Here is a 16765-nt window from a genome sequence, read left to right on the forward strand (position 1 = left end):
TCTTGTATATAGGAGGCAGTATTATAGCAGTTATATTCTTGTATATAGGAGGCAGTATTATAGCAGTTATATTCTTGTATATAGGAGCAGTATTATAGCAGTTATATTCTTGTATATAGGAGCAGTATTATAGTAGTTATATTCTTGTATATAGGAGCAGTATTATAGTAGTTATATTCTTGTATATAGGAGCAGTATTATAGTAGTTATATTCTTGTATATAGGAGCAGTATTATAGTAGTTATATTCTTGTATATAGGAGCAGTATTATAGTAGTCATATTCTTGTATATAGGAGCAGTATTATAGTAGTCATATTCTTGTATATAGGAAGCAGTATTATAGTAGTTATATTCTTGCATATAGGAGCAGTATTATAGTAGTTATATTCTTGTATATAGGAGCAGTATTATAGTAGTTATATTCTTGTATATAGGAGCAGTATTATAGTAGTTATATTCTTGTATATAGGAGCAGTATTATAGTAGTTATATTCTTGTATATAGGAGGCAGTATTATAGTAGTTATATTCTTGTATATAGGAGCAGTATTATAGTAGTTATATTCTTGTATATAGGAACTGTCACGATGCCGGCTGGCAGGAGGTGGATCCTCTGTGCCAGAGAGGGATTGGCGTGGACCGTGCTAGTGGACCGGTTCTAAGTCACTACTGGTATTCACCAGAGCCCGCCGCAAAGCGGGATGGTCTTGCTGCGGCGGTAGTGACCAGGTCGTATCCACTAGCAACGGCTCAACCTCTCTGACTGCTGAAGATAGGCGCGGTACAAGGGAGTAGACAGAAGCAAGGTCGGACGTAGCAGAAGGTCGGGGCAGGCAGCAAGGATCGTAGTCAGGGGCAACGGCAGGAGGTCTGGAACACAGGCTAGGAACACACAAGGGAACGCTTTCACTGGCACAATGGCAACAAGATCCGGCGAGGGAGTGCAGGGGAAGTGAGGTATACATAGGGAGTGCACAGGTGAACACACTGATTAGAACCACTGCGCCAATCAGCGGCGCAGTGGCCCTTTAAATCGCAGAGACCCGGCGCGCGCGCGCCCTAGGGAGCGGGGCCGCGCGCGCCGGGACAGGACCGACGGAGAGCGAGTCAGGTACGGGAGCCGGGGTGCGCATCGCGAGCGGGCGCTACCCGCATCGCGAATCGCATCCCGGCTGGAGGCGGTATCGCAGCGCACCCGGTCAGTGGATCTGACCGGGGCGCTGCGGGAGCGAGAGTGTAGCAAGCGCTCCGGGGAGGAGCGGGGACCCGGAGCGCTCGGCGTAACAGGAACAGTATTATAGTAGTCATATTCTTGTATATAGGAAGCAGTATTATAGTAGTTATATTCTTGTATATAGGAGCAGTATTATAGTAGTTATATTCTTGTATATAGGAGCAGTGTTATAGTAGTTATATTCTTGTATATAGGAGGCAGTATTATAGTAGTTATATTCTTGTATATAGGAGCAGTATTATAGTAGATATATTCTTGTATATAGGAGCAGTATTATAGTAGTTATATTCTTGTATATAGGAGCAGTATTATAGTAGATATATTCTTGTATATAGGAGCAGTATTATAGTAGTTATATTCTTGTATATAGGAGCAGTACTATAGTAGTTATATTCTTGCATATAGGAGCAGTATTATTGTAGTTATATTCTTGTATATAGGAGCAGTATTATAGTAGTTATATTCTTGTATATAGGGGCAGTATTATAGTAGTTATATTCTTGTATATAGGAGCAGTATTATAGTAGTTATATTCTTGTATATAGTACAGTATTATAGTAGTTTTATTCTTGTATATAGAGGGCAGTAAGGGTCCAGTATACAGTAAAATCTGACAACATACCAGTGACTTTGCCTTGCGTAACTTGTAAGATGCAGATGTTGGTGTCTTCTTTTTCTCTGAGTTCTGCTTGTTGAGATTTGAGGTCCCAGCGCTGGATTTCCGCCTAGAGAATATACAGGATCAATATTACACAGAAGAAGCTCCAATACAAATACAAACTCCGGACCGTACAATATAAAAGCAGCCACCTACAATAACAACTGGCTAAACACCAAGATCGTTACATATACACAGGTCGTCTATATTGAGCCCCTTCCCCAGTGATCAGCTGATCATCACCCCTTCCCCAAAGATCAGCTGATCATCCTCCCTTCCCCAGTGATCAGCTGATCATCACCCCTTCCCCAAAGATCAGCTGATCATCCTCCCTTCCCCAGTGATCAGCTGATCATCACCCCTTCTCCAGTGATCAGCTGATCATCACCCCTTCTCCAGTGATCAGCTGACCATCACCCCTTCTCCAGTGATTAGCTGATCATCACCCCTTCCCCAGTGATCAGCGGATCATCCTCCCTTCCCCAGTGATCAGCTGATCATTCTCCCTTCCCCAGTGATCAGCTGATCATCACCCCTTCTCCAGTGATCAGCTGATCATCACCCCTTCTCCAGTGATCAGCTGATCATCACCCCTTCTCCAGTGATCAGCTGATCATCACCCTTCCCCAGTGATCAGCGGATCATCCTCCCTTCCCCAGTGATCAGCTGATCATCCTCCCTTCCCCAGTGATCAGCTGATCATCCTCTCTTCCCCAGTGATCAGCTGATCATTACCCCTTCCCCAGTGATTTTCTGATCATCACCCCTTCCCTAGTGATCAGCTGATCATTATCCCTTCCCCAGTGATCAGGTGATCATCACCCCTTCCCCAGTGATCAACTGATCATTATACCTTTCCCAGTGATCAGCTAATCATCACCTCTTCTCCAGTGATCAACTGACCATTATCCCTTCCCCAGTGATCAGCTGATCATTCTCCCTTTCCCAGTGATCAGCGGATCATCCTCCCTTCCCCAGTGATCAGCTGATCATCCTCCCTTCCCCAGTGATCAGCTGATCATCCTCTCTTCCCCAGTGATCAGCTGATCATTACCCCTTCCCCAGTGATTTTCTGATCATCACCCCTTCCCTAGTAATCAGCTGATCATTATCCCTTCCCCAGTGATCAGGTGATCATCACCCCTTCCCCAGTGATCAACTGATCATTATACCTTTCCCAGTGATCAGCTAATCATCACCTCTTCTCCAGTGATCAACTGACCATTATCCCTTCCCCAGTGATCAGCTGATCATTCTCCCTTCCCCAGTGATCAGCTGATCATCACCCCTTCTCCAGTGATCAGCTGATCATCACCCCTTCTCCAGTGATCAGCTGATCATCACCCTTCCCCAGTGATCAGCGGATCATCCTCCCTTCCCCAGTGATCAGCTGATCATCCTCTCTTCCCCAGTGATCGCTGATCATCACCCCTTCCCCAGTGATTTTCTGATCATCACCCCTTCCCTAGTGATCAGCTGATCATTATCCCTTCCCCAGTGATCAGGTGATCATCACCCCTTCCCCAGTGATCAGTTGATCATCACCCCTTCCCCAGTGATCAACTGATCATTATACCTTTCCCAGTGATCAGCTGATCATCACCTCTTCTCCAGTGATCAACTGACCATTATCCCTTCCCCAGTGATCATCTGATCATCCTCCCTTCCCCAGTGATCAGCTGATCATCCTCTCTTCCCCAGTGATCAGCTGATCATCACCCCTTTCCCAGTGATTTTCTGATCAGCACCCCTTCCCTGGTGATCAGCTGATCATTATCCCTTCCCCCAGTGATCAGGTGATCATCACCCCTTCCCCAGTGATCAGCTGATCATCACCCCTTCACCAGTGATCAACTGATCATCACCACTTCCACATCAAACAGCTGATCATCACCCATTCCCCAGTGATCAGCTGATCATCAGAATGTAGTGCACTGATACTAGAGCAGGAAATAATCGCAGTAAAACTGGACCACTCAGGACACTGGTAAAGCTGAGTGACAACCCCTGTAAGAGCTGCAATAATACTCCTGCAAATTTCCACCCAGCTTTCCCAGAAACAAATGAAACTATGTACAATGAAAAAGAACTAAAATGAATGTGAAAAAAAGAATCCTCGTATGGCCCGTATGGCGCTTCTTTCATCGAGCAGCTGAAGGCGTTTACACGGAGTCTTTGAGGATGACGGGCTGTTTCCTGGGTCTCGTGAATATTTATGGTGCAGGATTTGTCAAAGCAAACAAGCAGAATCCGACATTCTTGGCCATAATCTGATCCTGTCACAACTGATCTGCAGAACTGGATGGTTAACCTGCATGCAGCTCAACCGGTCGTCTGCCAGGAAGAGTAATGAGAGGCATTGGTCAGACCTCTGTAAATAAGGGCAATGCTGGAGCTGAAGTAGGGGGCGCTGATGGACCCATTATATGAAAGAGGGGCAAATATGACACCGCACCTTCAGCTCTGCTCACTACATACTTACCAGTATATCAACCCAAAATTTGGGGGCAATTAAAGAAGTACTCCAGTGGAAAACTTTTTTTTTTTAAATCAACTGGTGGCAGAAATTTATACAGATTTGTAAATTACTTCTATTTAAAAATCAGTATCCTTCCAGTACTTAGCAGCTGCTGTATGCTCCAGAGGAAGTTGTGTAGTTCCTTTCTGTCTGACCACAGTGCTCTCTGCTGACACCTCTGTCTGTGTCAGGAACTGTCCAGAGAAGGAGCAAATCCCCATAGCAAACCTCTCCTGCACTGGACAGTTCCTGACATGGACAGAGGTGTCAGCAGAGAGCAATGTGGTCAGACTGGAAAGAACTACACAACTTCCTCTGGAGCATACAGTAGCTGATAAGTACTGGAAGGATTAAGATTTTTAAATAGAAGTTTTTTTTTTCAAATCTATTTAAATTTCTGGTACCAGTTGATTTTGAAAAAAAAAAAAAAAGTTTTCAACCAGAGTACCCCTTTAACCCCTTAAGGACCAAGCCCATTTTGACCTTAAAGGGGGTACTCCGCCCCTTGACATCTTATCCCCGATCCAAAGGATAGGGGATAAGATGTCAGATCGCCGGGGTCCCGATGCTGAGGACCCCGGGGATCGCTGCTGCAGCACCCCGCCATCATTACTGCACAGAGCGAGTTCGCTCTGCGCGTAATGACGGGCGCTACAGGGGCCAGAGCATTGTGACGTCACGGCTCCGCCCCTCATGACGTCACAGCCCGCCCTGTCAATATAAGTCTATGGGAGGGGGCGTGGCGGTCGACACGCCCCCTGCCATAGACTTGCATTAAGGGGACGGGCCGTGATGTCATGAGGGGCGGAGCCATGACGTGACGCTGCTCCGGCCTCTGTAGCGCCCGTCATTACGCACAGAGCGAACTCGCTCTGTGCAGTAATGATGGCGGGGTGCTGCAGCAGCGACCCCCGGGGTCCCCAGCAGTGGCACCGCGGCGATCTGACATCTTATCCCCTATCCTTTGGTCCTTTGGATAGGGGATAAGATGCCAGGGGCGGAGTACCCTTTTAAGGACCAGGCCAATTTTTATTTTTATGTTTTCGTTTTTTCCTCCTCGTCTTCTAAAAATCATAATTCTTTTATATTTTCATCCACAGACTAGTATGAGGGCTTGTATTTTGCGCGACCAGTTGTCCTGCATAATGAAATCACAAATTTTACCATAAAATGTATGGCGCAACCCAAAAAATACTATTTGTGTGGGGAAATTAAGAAGAAAACCGCAATTCTGCGAATTTAGGAAGGTTTCGTTTTCACGCCGTACAATTTACAGTAAAAATGACATACGATTAAAATGATACCCATGATTATATACTTTTCTATTATTGTTGCGCTTAAAAAAAATCGCAAACTTTTTAACCAAATTAGTACATTTAAAATCCTTCTAGTATGTTTATAATCCAAAACGTTTTCATTTTTCCGTATAAGCGGCGGTATGAGGGCTCTTTTTTTTGCGCCATGATCTATACTTTTTATTAATACCATATTTGTGGTTATAAAACTTTTATACATTTTTTTATTATTATTTTTTTCTTTTATAAAATGTGACCAAAAAGTAGCAATTTTGCGCTTTTTTTTATTTTTACGTTCATGCCGTTCACCGTATGGGATCAATAACATTATATTTTAATAGTTCGGACATTTACGCACGGGGTGATACTAAATAAGTGTATTCATTAATTTTTTTTTTACACTTTATGGGGGTAAAATGGGAAAAAAGGACATTTGAAATTTTTATTGGGGGAGGGGATTTTTCTCATTTTTTTTAACTTTTTTTTAAAAAACTTTTTTTACTTTCATTTTCACACTTTAATAGTCCCCATGGGGAATATCTATAGCAATCCTTTGATTGCTAATACTGTTCAGTTCTATGTATAGGACACAGCACTGATCAGTATTATCAGTCATCTTCTGCTCTGGTCTGCTCGATCTCAGACCAGAGCAGAAGACCCCGGGAGACGACCGGAGCCAGGTGAGGGGACCTCCGGCCGCCATGCTGGATGATCGGATCGCCCCGGCAGCGCTGCGGACAATCCGATCATCCATTGAAAGTACCGCACTGCCGCAAAAAAAAAAAAAAAAAGTGACAGAGACAGGATGGTTTATAGGAACACATTCAGGTAGTGTGATGTCTTTGGCGCTTAAAGGGGTACTCCGGTGGAAAACTTTTTTTTTTTTTTTTTTAAATCAACTGGTGCCAGAAAGTTAAACAGATTTGTAAATTACTTCTATTAAAAAAATCTCAATCCTTCCAGTACTTATTAGCTGCTGAATACTACAGCGGAAATTCTTTTCTTTTTGGAACACAGCGCTCTCTGCTGACATCATGACTAGAGATGAGCGAACTTACAGTAAATTCGATTCGTCACAAACTTCTCGGCTTGGCAGTGGATGACTTTTCCTGTGTAAATTAGTTCAGCTTTCAGGTGCTCCGGTGGGCTGGAAAAGGTGGATACAGTCCTAGGAGACTCTTTCCTAGGAATGTATCCACCTTTTCCAGCCCACCGGAGCACCTGAAGGCTGAACTAATTTACGCAGGAAAAGTCATCAACTGCCGAGCTGAGAAGTTCGTGACGAATCGAATTTACTGTAAGTTCGCTCATCTCTAATCATGACCACAGTGCTCTCTGCTGATATCTCTGTCCATTTTAGGAACTGCCCAGAGCAGCCTATGTTTGCTATGGGGGATTTTCTCTTACTCTGGAAAGTTCTTAAAATGGACAGCAGATGTCAGCAGAGAGCACTGTGCTCGTGATGTCAGCAGAGAGCTCTTTGTTCCAAAAAGAAAATAATTTCCTCTGTAGTATTCAGCAGCTAATAAGTACTGGAAGGATTGAGATTTTTTTAATAGAAGTAATTTACAAATCTGTTTAACTCTCTGACACCAGGCACGGAGTGCCCCTTTAAAAGTCTAGGACAGTGGTCTCCAAAATGTAGACCTCCAGCTGTAGTGAAACTACAACTTCCAGCATGCCCGGACAGCCGTTGGCTGTCCGGGCATGCTGGAAATTGTAGTTTTGCAACAGCTGGAGGTCCACAGTTTGGAGACCTAGGGTTTCGCACAACCGGTGAGCTGTTATGCTACCAACCCATCTGTGGTGCCAGTGCTGTATGCCAGGTAGGTGCAGTGAGGTGTGCGGAACATCTGTAACCGGCAGATAAACAGAACGGTTCAGGTCCAGAGATAATGAAAACCGCCAGGTTGGTGTCACAAATGACTGCTAGCTCTCGTGTCATGGCCTAGTGCCTCCAATCTATCACCTTTATGTTATAGCAGTGAAGCTTGTTCTATGTTATAGGAGCAAAGTGATCCATCACAAGAGACAGGTCAGCGAGAAAGCTGGGTCCTACCAAGTACCTGCTGATGTGACTTCTGATACAAGAGAGAGTTGGTTGGTAGAACAGATTTAATTTCTTTCAGGAACAAATGTAATCATATTGTCATGATGGCGAACAGTTCAGCCCCCGTCACTACCTACTTGGATGATCCGTGCTAAGTAGTGGCACAAACTAGGCGACGGTCCCTACACTCACTAAGTGCACAGGATGTCAAGTAGACAAAAAAAATTTTTTTGTTCAGCTCACCACTCACTGTGGACATCAGCAGATAGGATTGCGGCTTTCATGCGGCTTTGCAGTGGAGCTTGGAGCTCGGACAGAGCGAGCCGTATCCCAGAAGATATAGTAGCATCAAAACAGGTTGGGGGTCCAGCTGACAAAAATAGATAATGTTACGCCGAGCGCTCCGGGTCCCCGCTCCTCCCCGGAGCGCTCGCTTCACTCCCCCCGCTGCAGCGCTCCGGTCACGTCCTCTGACCCGGGGCGCTGCGATTCCGCTGCCAGCCGGGATGCGATTCGCGATGCGGGTAGCGCCCGCTCGCGATGCGCACCCCGGCTCCCCTACCTGACTCGCTCTCCGTCTGTTCTGTCCCGGCGCGCGCGGCCCCGCTCCCTAGGGCGCGCGCGCGCCGGGTCTCTGCGATTTAAAGGGCCACTGCGCCGCTGATTGGCGCAGTGGTTCCAATTAGTGTGTTCACCTGTGCACTTCCCTATATCACCTCACTTCCCCTGCACTCCCTTGCCGGATCTTGTTGCCATTGTGCCAGTGAAAGCGTTCCTTGTGTGTTCCTAGCCTGTGTTCCAGACCTTCTGCCGTTGCCCCTGACTACGATCCTTGCTGCCTGCCCCGACCTTCTGCTACGTCCGACCTTGCTTCTGCCTACTCCCTTGTACCGCGCCTATCTTCAGCAGCCAGAGAGGTGAGCCGTTGCTAGTGGATACGACCTGGTCACTACCGCCGCAGCAAGACCATCCCGCTTTGCGGCGGGCTCTGGTGAAAACCAGTAGTGGCTTAGAACCGGTCCACTAGCACGGTCCACGCCAATCCCTCTCTGGCACAGAGGATCCACTACCTGCCAGCCGGCATCGTGACAGTAGATCCGGCCATGGATCCCGCTGAAGTTCCTCTGCCAGTTGTCGCTGACCTCACCACGGTGGTCGCCCAGCAGTCACAACAGATAGCGCAACAAGGCCAACAGCTGTCTCAACTGACCGTTATGCTACAACAGTTACTACCACAGCTTCAGCAGTCATCTCCTCCGCCAGCTCCTGCACCTCCTCCGCAGCGAGTGGCCGCTCCTGGGATACGCTTATCCTTGCCGGATAAATTTGATGGGGACTCTAAGTTTTGCCGTGGCTTTCTTTCCCAATGTTCCCTGCATCTGGAGATGATGTCGGACCTGTTTCCCACTGAAAGGTCTAAGGTGGCTTTCGTAGTCAGCCTTCTGTCCGGAAAAGCCCTGTCATGGGCCACACCGCTCTGGGACCGCAATGACCCCGTCACTGCCTCTGTACACTCCTTCTTCTCGGAAATCCGAAGTGTCTTTGAGGAACCTGCCCGAGCCTCTTCTGCTGAGACTGCCCTGTTGAACCTGGTCCAGGGTAATTCTTCCGTTGGCGAGTATGCCGTACAATTCCGTACTCTTGCTTCAGAATTGTCCTGGAATAATGAGGCCCTCTGCGCGACCTTCAAAAAAGGCCTATCCAGCAACATTAAAGATGTTCTGGCCGCACGAGAAATTCCTGCTAATCTACATGAACTTATTCACCTAGCCACTCGCATTGACATGCGTTTTTCCGAAAGGCGTCAGGAACTCCGCCAAGATATGGACTCTGTTCGCACGAGGCGTTTCTTCTCCTCGGCTCCTCTCTCCTCTGGTCCCCTGCAATCTGTTCCTGTGCCTCCCGCCGTGGAGGCTATGCAGGTCGACCGGTCTCGCCTGACACCTCAAGAGAGGACACGACGCCGTATGGAGAACCTCTGCCTGTACTGTGCTAGTACCGAACACTTCCTGAGGGATTGTCCTATCCGTCCTCCCCGCCTGGAAAGACGTACGCTGACTCCGCACAAAGGTGAGACAGTCCTTGATGTCTACTCTGCTTCTCCACGTCTTACTGTGCCTGTGCGGATGTCTGCCTCTGCCTTCTCCTTCTCTACAGTGGCCTTCTTGGACTCTGGATCTGCAGGAAATTTTATTTTGGCCTCTCTCGTCAACAGGTTCAACATCCCCGTGACCAGTCTCGCCAGACCCCTCTACATCAATTGTGTAAATAATGAAAGATTGGACTGTACCATACGTTTCCGCACGGAGCCCCTTCTTATGAGCATCGGATCTCATCATGAGAGGATTGAACTTTTGGTCCTCCCCAATTGCACCTCGGAAATTCTCCTTGGACTTCCCTGGCTTCAACTTCATTCCCCAACCCTGGATTGGTCCACTGGGGAGATCAAGAGTTGGGGGTCCTCTTGTTCCAAGAACTGTCTAAAACCGGTTCCCAGTAACCCTTGCCGTAACTCTGTGGTTCCTCCAGTAACCGGTCTCCCTAAGGCCTATATGGACTTCGCGGATGTTTTCTGCAAAAAACAAGCTGAGACTCTACCTCCTCACAGGCCTTATGATTGCCCTATCGACCTCCTCCCGGGCACTACTCCACCCCGGGGCAGAATTTATCCTCTCTCTGCCCCAGAGACTCTTGCCATGTCCGAATACGTCCAGGAGAATCTTAAAAAGGGCTTTATCCGTAAATCCTCCTCTCCTGCCGGAGCCGGATTTTTCTTTGTGTCCAAAAAAGATGGCTCCCTACGTCCTTGCATTGACTACCGCGGTCTTAATAAAATCACGGTTAAGAACCGCTACCCCTTACCCCTCATCTCTGAACTCTTTGATCGCCTCCAAGGTGCCCACATCTTTACTAAATTGGACTTAAGAGGCGCCTATAACCTCATCCGCATCAGAGAGGGGGACGAGTGGAAAACGGCATTTAACACCAGAGATGGACACTTTGAGTATCTGGTCATGCCCTTTGGCCTGTGCAACGCCCCTGCCGTCTTCCAAGACTTTGTCAATGAAATTTTTCGTGATCTGTTATACTCTTGTGTTGTTGTATATCTGGACGATATCCTAATTTTTTCTGCCAATCTAGAAGAACACCGCCAGCACGTCCGTATGGTTCTTCAGAGACTTCGTGACAACCAACTCTATGCCAAAATTGAGAAATGTCTGTTTGAATGCCAATCTCTTCCTTTTCTAGGATATTTGGTCTCTGGCCAGGGACTACAGATGGATCCAGACAAACTTTCTGCCGTCTTAGATTGGCCACGCCCCTCCGGACTCCGTGCTATCCAACGCTTTTTGGGGTTCGCCAATTATTACAGGCAATTTATTCCACATTTTTCTACCATTGTGGCTCCTATCGTGGCTTTAACCAAAAAAAATGCTGATCCCAAGTCCTGGCCTCCTCAAGCAGAAGACGCCTTTAAACGACTCAAGTCTGCCTTTTCTTCGGCTCCCGTCCTCTCCAGACCTGACCCTTCCAAACCCTTCCTATTGGAGGTTGATGCCTCCTCAGTGGGAGCTGGAGCTGTTCTTCTACAAAAAAATTCTTCCGGGCATGCTGTCACTTGTGGTTTTTTCTCTAGGACCTTCTCTCCAGCGGAGAGGAACTACTCCATCGGGGATCGAGAGCTTCTAGCCATTAAATTAGCACTTGAGGAATGGAGGCATCTGTTGGAGGGATCAAGTTCTCCTGTTATTATCTACACCGACCACAAGAACCTCTCCTACCTCCAGTCTGCCCAACGGCTGAATCCTCGCCAGGCCCGGTGGTCTCTGTTCTTTGCCCGATTTAATTTTGAGATTCACTTTCGTCCTGCCGATAAGAACATTAGGGCCGATGCTCTCTCTCGTTCCTCGGATGCCTCAGAAGTTGAACTCTCTCCGCAACACATCATTCCACCTGACTGCCTGATCTCCACTTCTCCTGCCTCCATCAGGCAGACTCCTCCAGGAAAGACCTTTGTTTCTCCTCGCCAACGCCTCGGAATCCTCAAATGGGGTCACTCCTCCCATCTTGCAGGTCATGCGGGTATCAAGAAATCTGTGCAACTCATCTCCCGCTTCTATTGGTGGCCGACTCTGGAGACGGATGTTGTGGACTTTGTGCGAGCCTGCACTATCTGTGCCCGGGATAAGACTCCTCGCCAGAAGCCCGCTGGTTTTCTTCATCCTCTGCCTGTCCCCGAACAGCCTTGGTCTCTGATTGGTATGGATTTTATTACTGATTTACCCCCTTCCCGTGGCAACACTGTTATTTGGGTGGTCGTTGATCGATTCTCCAAAATGGCACATTTCATCCCTCTTCCTGGTCTTCCTTCTGCGCCTCAGTTGGCTAAACAATTTTTTGTACACATTTTTCGTCTTCACGGGTTGCCTACGCAGATTGTCTCGGATAGAGGCGTCCAATTCGTGTCTAAATTCTGGAGGGCTCTCTGTAAACAACTCAAGATTAAATTAAATTTTTCTTCTGCATATCATCCCCAGTCCAATGGACAAGTAGAAAGAATTAACCAGATCTTGGGTGATTATTTGCGACATTTTGTTTCCTCCCGCCAGGATGACTGGGCAGATCTCCTCCCATGGGCCGAATTCTCGTATAACTTCAGGGTCTCTGAGTCTTCCTCCAAATCCCCATTTTTCGTGGTGTACGGCCGTCACCCTCTTCCCCCCCTCCCTACTCCCTTGCCCTCTGGTCTGCCCGCTGTGGATGAAATTTCTCGTGACCTTTCCATCATATGGAGAGAGACCCAAAATTCTCTCTTACAGGCTTCATCACGCATGAAGAAGTTCGCGGATAAGAAAAGAAGAGCCCCTCCCGTTTTTTCCCCTGGAGACAAGGTATGGCTCTCCGCTAAATATGTCCGCTTCCGTGTCCCTAGCTACAAGTTGGGACCACGCTATCTTGGTCCTTTCAAAATTTTGTGTCAAATTAATCCTGTCTCTTATAAACTTCTTCTTCCTCCTTCTCTTCGTATCCCTAATGCCTTTCACGTCTCTCTTCTCAAACCACTCATCCTCAACCGTTTTTCTCCCAAATCTGTTCCTCCCACTCCTGTTTCCGGCTCCTCGGACATCTTCTCGGTCAAAGAAATCTTAGCTGCCAAAAAGGTCAGAGGGAAAAATTTTTTTTTAGTGGACTGGGAGGGTTGTGGTCCTGAAGAGAGATCCTGGGAACCTGAGGACAACATCCTAGACAAAAGTCTGCTCCTCAGGTTCTCAGGCTCTAAGAAGAGGGGGAGACCCAAGGGGGGGGGTACTGTTACGCCGAGCGCTCCGGGTCCCCGCTCCTCCCCGGAGCGCTCGCTTCACTCCCCCCGCTGCAGCGCTCCGGTCACGTCCTCTGACCCGGGGCGCTGCGATTCCGCTGCCAGCCGGGATGCGATTCGCGATGCGGGTAGCGCCCGCTCGCGATGCGCACCCCGGCTCCCCTACCTGACTCGCTCTCCGTCTGTTCTGTCCCGGCGCGCGCGGCCCCGCTCCCTAGGGCGCGCGCGCGCCGGGTCTCTGCGATTTAAAGGGCCACTGCGCCGCTGATTGGCGCAGTGGTTCCAATTAGTGTGTTCACCTGTGCACTTCCCTATATCACCTCACTTCCCCTGCACTCCCTTGCCGGATCTTGTTGCCATTGTGCCAGTGAAAGCGTTCCTTGTGTGTTCCTAGCCTGTGTTCCAGACCTTCTGCCGTTTAGTCATGGCTGAGAACTCGTCGTAAGTTCGAAACGCGTCGGTGTTTGCTTTTAATGCACCTATAGGTTTTTGTTTTCTTTGTTCGTTGTTCATATTTTTTTACTCATGTGAAGCAAAAGTTAAGTTTTATCTATTTTTGTGAGCTGGACCCCCAACCTGTTTTGATGCACAGGATGTAGGACAGGCAGGGCCGGCGTTAAGGCGGGGAAAACCGGGCAATTGGCCAGGGCCCCCCATTCCCCCATGGGGGAACTATACTGCCAACCTAATGTGGGGGAACTATACTGCAAACCTAATGTGGGGGAACTATACTGCAAACCTAATGTGGGGGAACTATACAAAAATATAAAATTGTACTATTCTGATCCCTATAACTCTTATTTTTCTGTATATGGGGATGTATGAGGGTAATTTTTTGTACTGTGATTTGTAGTTTTTATCGGTACCATTTTTGTTTTGATGGGACTTTTTAATTGCTTTTTTAGATATTTTTTATATTTTTTATGGTCTTTGAAGTGACCGAAAATGTGCAAATCTGGTTAGTGCACTATTACGACTTTTGGGGCCCCACTTTTGATTTTGCCCAGGGCCACGCTAAGCCTAAAACCGGCTCTGCAGACAGGTCAGGATGAAACCAAATGGTTACGTCAAGGACAGAATCAATAGAGGGAGAAGGATAACCATGAAAAAAGGCAAATTCACATTCACATTACGGAATATTTCCAGGCGGAGACTCTGAGGGCAGCGACTCAATCAGTTGTTTCTAGGACTGTGTGGACATCGCTGGTCCCAATAGACAGCAATATATTCCACCAATGAAATTCTGTAGTGTGAACCCACCCTGAACTTTAGTTTAGTTTAGTCTTTCGGCATAATACATTACCGTCTTTGGGGATCAGCAATGTTCGCGTAGCCCTCGTGCCGACTGATTCAGCCGCCTTGGGAATCTCTGCCCGGGATATTTCATAAGGTGAACTTACCCTATGGCCCTCTTTCTGGTTTTCCCTCTCCAGGAACTGATTTAGTCGGTGACATTCGCCTTCGGAATCTCCACCTGGAGTGGGGATTCCGTAGTGTGATCCCACCCTTCATGCTATCGAAGAGCTCCACCGCTGAAATGTGACAGCAATGGGACTCTGCTGCATCGGGACTTCCAGCCAAATAGTCAGAACCAGGACTATTCAGCACAGAATTAGAACCAAAGTCATGAAAAGAAACTAGCAGGGGTCAAACCAGGAGAGACAGGGTCAGGTCCCAATCAGAAGACAGACTCCGGGCATATTATGGACATTGTGCATTGAAAATTATTTACAATATTGCATTAAGCAAAATTGCATTAAAGGGGTACTCCAGAGAAAATAAAATGTTTTCAAATAAACTTGTGGCAGAAAGTAATACAGATTTGTAAGATTAGGAATTTTAATCCTTCCAGTACTTATCCAGTACTGCTGTATGCTCCAGAGGAAGTTGTGTAGTTCTTTCCATTCTGACCACAGTGCTCTCTGCTGACACCTCTGTCCTTGTCAGGAACTGTCCAGAGTACGAGCAAATCCCCCATAGCAAACCTCTCCTGCTCTGAACAGTTCCTGACATGGACAGAGGTGTCAGCAGAGAGCACTGTGGTCAACAATGGAAAGAACTATACAACTTCCTCGGGAGCATATAGCAGCTGCTAAGTACTGGAAGGATTAAGATTCGTAAATAGAAGTAATTTACAAATCAGTATAACTTTCTGGCACCAGTTGATTTGAAACCCACTTTTTTCCCCCTCCAGAGTACCCCTTTAAGTGTGTTGTTGTATAAGGCTAAGTAAACATCTGCGTCTGAGCTTCGTTCAGGAGCAGAGTCCATTCTAGAGACAAAAAATGGACCTGGACGATCTGTTGCACAGTGGACACCAATGGGTCCCAGTCCCATTGACTTTACATGGGGTACTCGGGTTTCCGTCTGGTGTTTTTTTTTTTTTTAGGAATTAAGTGGAGAAAAAAAAATCAGACCTGATGTATTTTTTTCTCTGCTCAACTCTTGTTATATGACGAATGAAGCGCCGCTGAACAGAGCTCAACGCCAATGTGAACCCAGCCTTAAATGGTCACTGTCATTAAAATGATTTATTTGCATATGATACAGCAGGCAAAATACATAAGATTTGTAATTTACTCCCTGTAAAAGAATGTCTTTTTATGTCACTTTCCTGGCCTTATAAATCTGGCCACTAGGGGTCTCCCTTCTGGTCCAGACCGCATTCTGTGTGCTCAACAGAACAGACTTTGGTCTCCTGCTAGACTGGAAGGACCGAACTCACTGCCATAGGCAGTGAATAGCACTCGCTCTCCCTGTTTCATACACAGACAGAGAGCGAGGGCTATTCATTGCCTATGGCCAGACCGCACTTGAGTTTGGTCTCCTGCCAGTCAAACAGTGCTTTTGAGCAGACGGAATGCGGTCTTACCAGAAGGGAGACCCCTAGTGGCCAGATTTATAAGGCCATGAAAGTGACATAAAAAGACATTTTAGTAAATTACAAATATTATTTATTTTACCTTCTGTATCATATGCAAAAAAATTATTTTAATGACAGCGCCCATTTAAGTGATTGGCCTGGAGAAGACAGAGTCTCTAGAGTTCCTGCCGGTATCACCCAAGGTCTGTGAAACGTTCATTTATATTTCATAGAAATGTACAAAGGTACAAATTTGCTTTAGAACCAGGAATCTACATGAGGAGACACGTGTCTTACGCCTGCTGAGATTGCTCAATGGGACTGAAGTTATCCAGGTAGTTGAATCTTATGGTATCGGTCGGGTGTTTGTCGGATGACCGCCATGGTGGGAGTTCCTTCTTCTCTTTGTCATGTGACCTCACAGACCGGTGAGAGAATGAAGAAGTCAATTTGGGATCTGAAACTTCTTTAGTAATTGGCTGAACATCGATAACCACAAAATCGTCTCTTGGAGGCGTCTAGAATGAAGGATAATCAGATATTATATCATCGATGCAGAACACAAACCTACTACTTGTCGCTATTCATTTAACTCTGCCCCATCGCATGCAGCCTTGCCCTACCTTAAAGGGGTACTCCGGCGCTAAGACATCTTATCCCTAATCGAAAGGATAGAGGATATGATGCCTGATCGCTGGGGTCCCGCTGCTGGGGACCCCCGTGTTCTTGCACGCAGCATCCCGTTACCATCAGTCCCCGAAGCATGTTCGCTCCGGGTCTGATGACTGGCGATCATGGGGCTGGAGCAGTGTGACGTCACGGCTTCG

The 16765-nt window shown here is 47.2% G+C and overlaps 1 protein-coding gene across 4 annotated transcripts in view; it reads right to left on the reverse strand.

Moving 5' to 3' along the window:
• FBXO16 (F-box protein 16) overlaps positions 1 to 16765 on the reverse strand; it is a 105146-nt gene that overhangs the window by 35290 nt on the left and 53091 nt on the right. For all 4 annotated transcript variants that reach the window (XM_056563814.1, XM_056563813.1, XM_056563816.1 and 1 more), the window contains exons 6-7: positions 16236 to 16456; positions 1857 to 1959 (exon numbers count right to left, since the gene is read on the reverse strand). In XM_056563814.1, coding sequence (XP_056419789.1) covers positions 1857 to 1959; positions 16236 to 16456 — 324 coding nt within the window. The remainder of the gene's footprint in view (positions 1 to 1856; positions 1960 to 16235; positions 16457 to 16765) is intronic.

This window comes from Hyla sarda, chromosome 3 (genome assembly GCF_029499605.1).
Source record: "Hyla sarda isolate aHylSar1 chromosome 3, aHylSar1.hap1, whole genome shotgun sequence".
In the NCBI taxonomy this organism is placed as follows: domain Eukaryota; kingdom Metazoa; phylum Chordata; class Amphibia; order Anura; family Hylidae; genus Hyla; species Hyla sarda.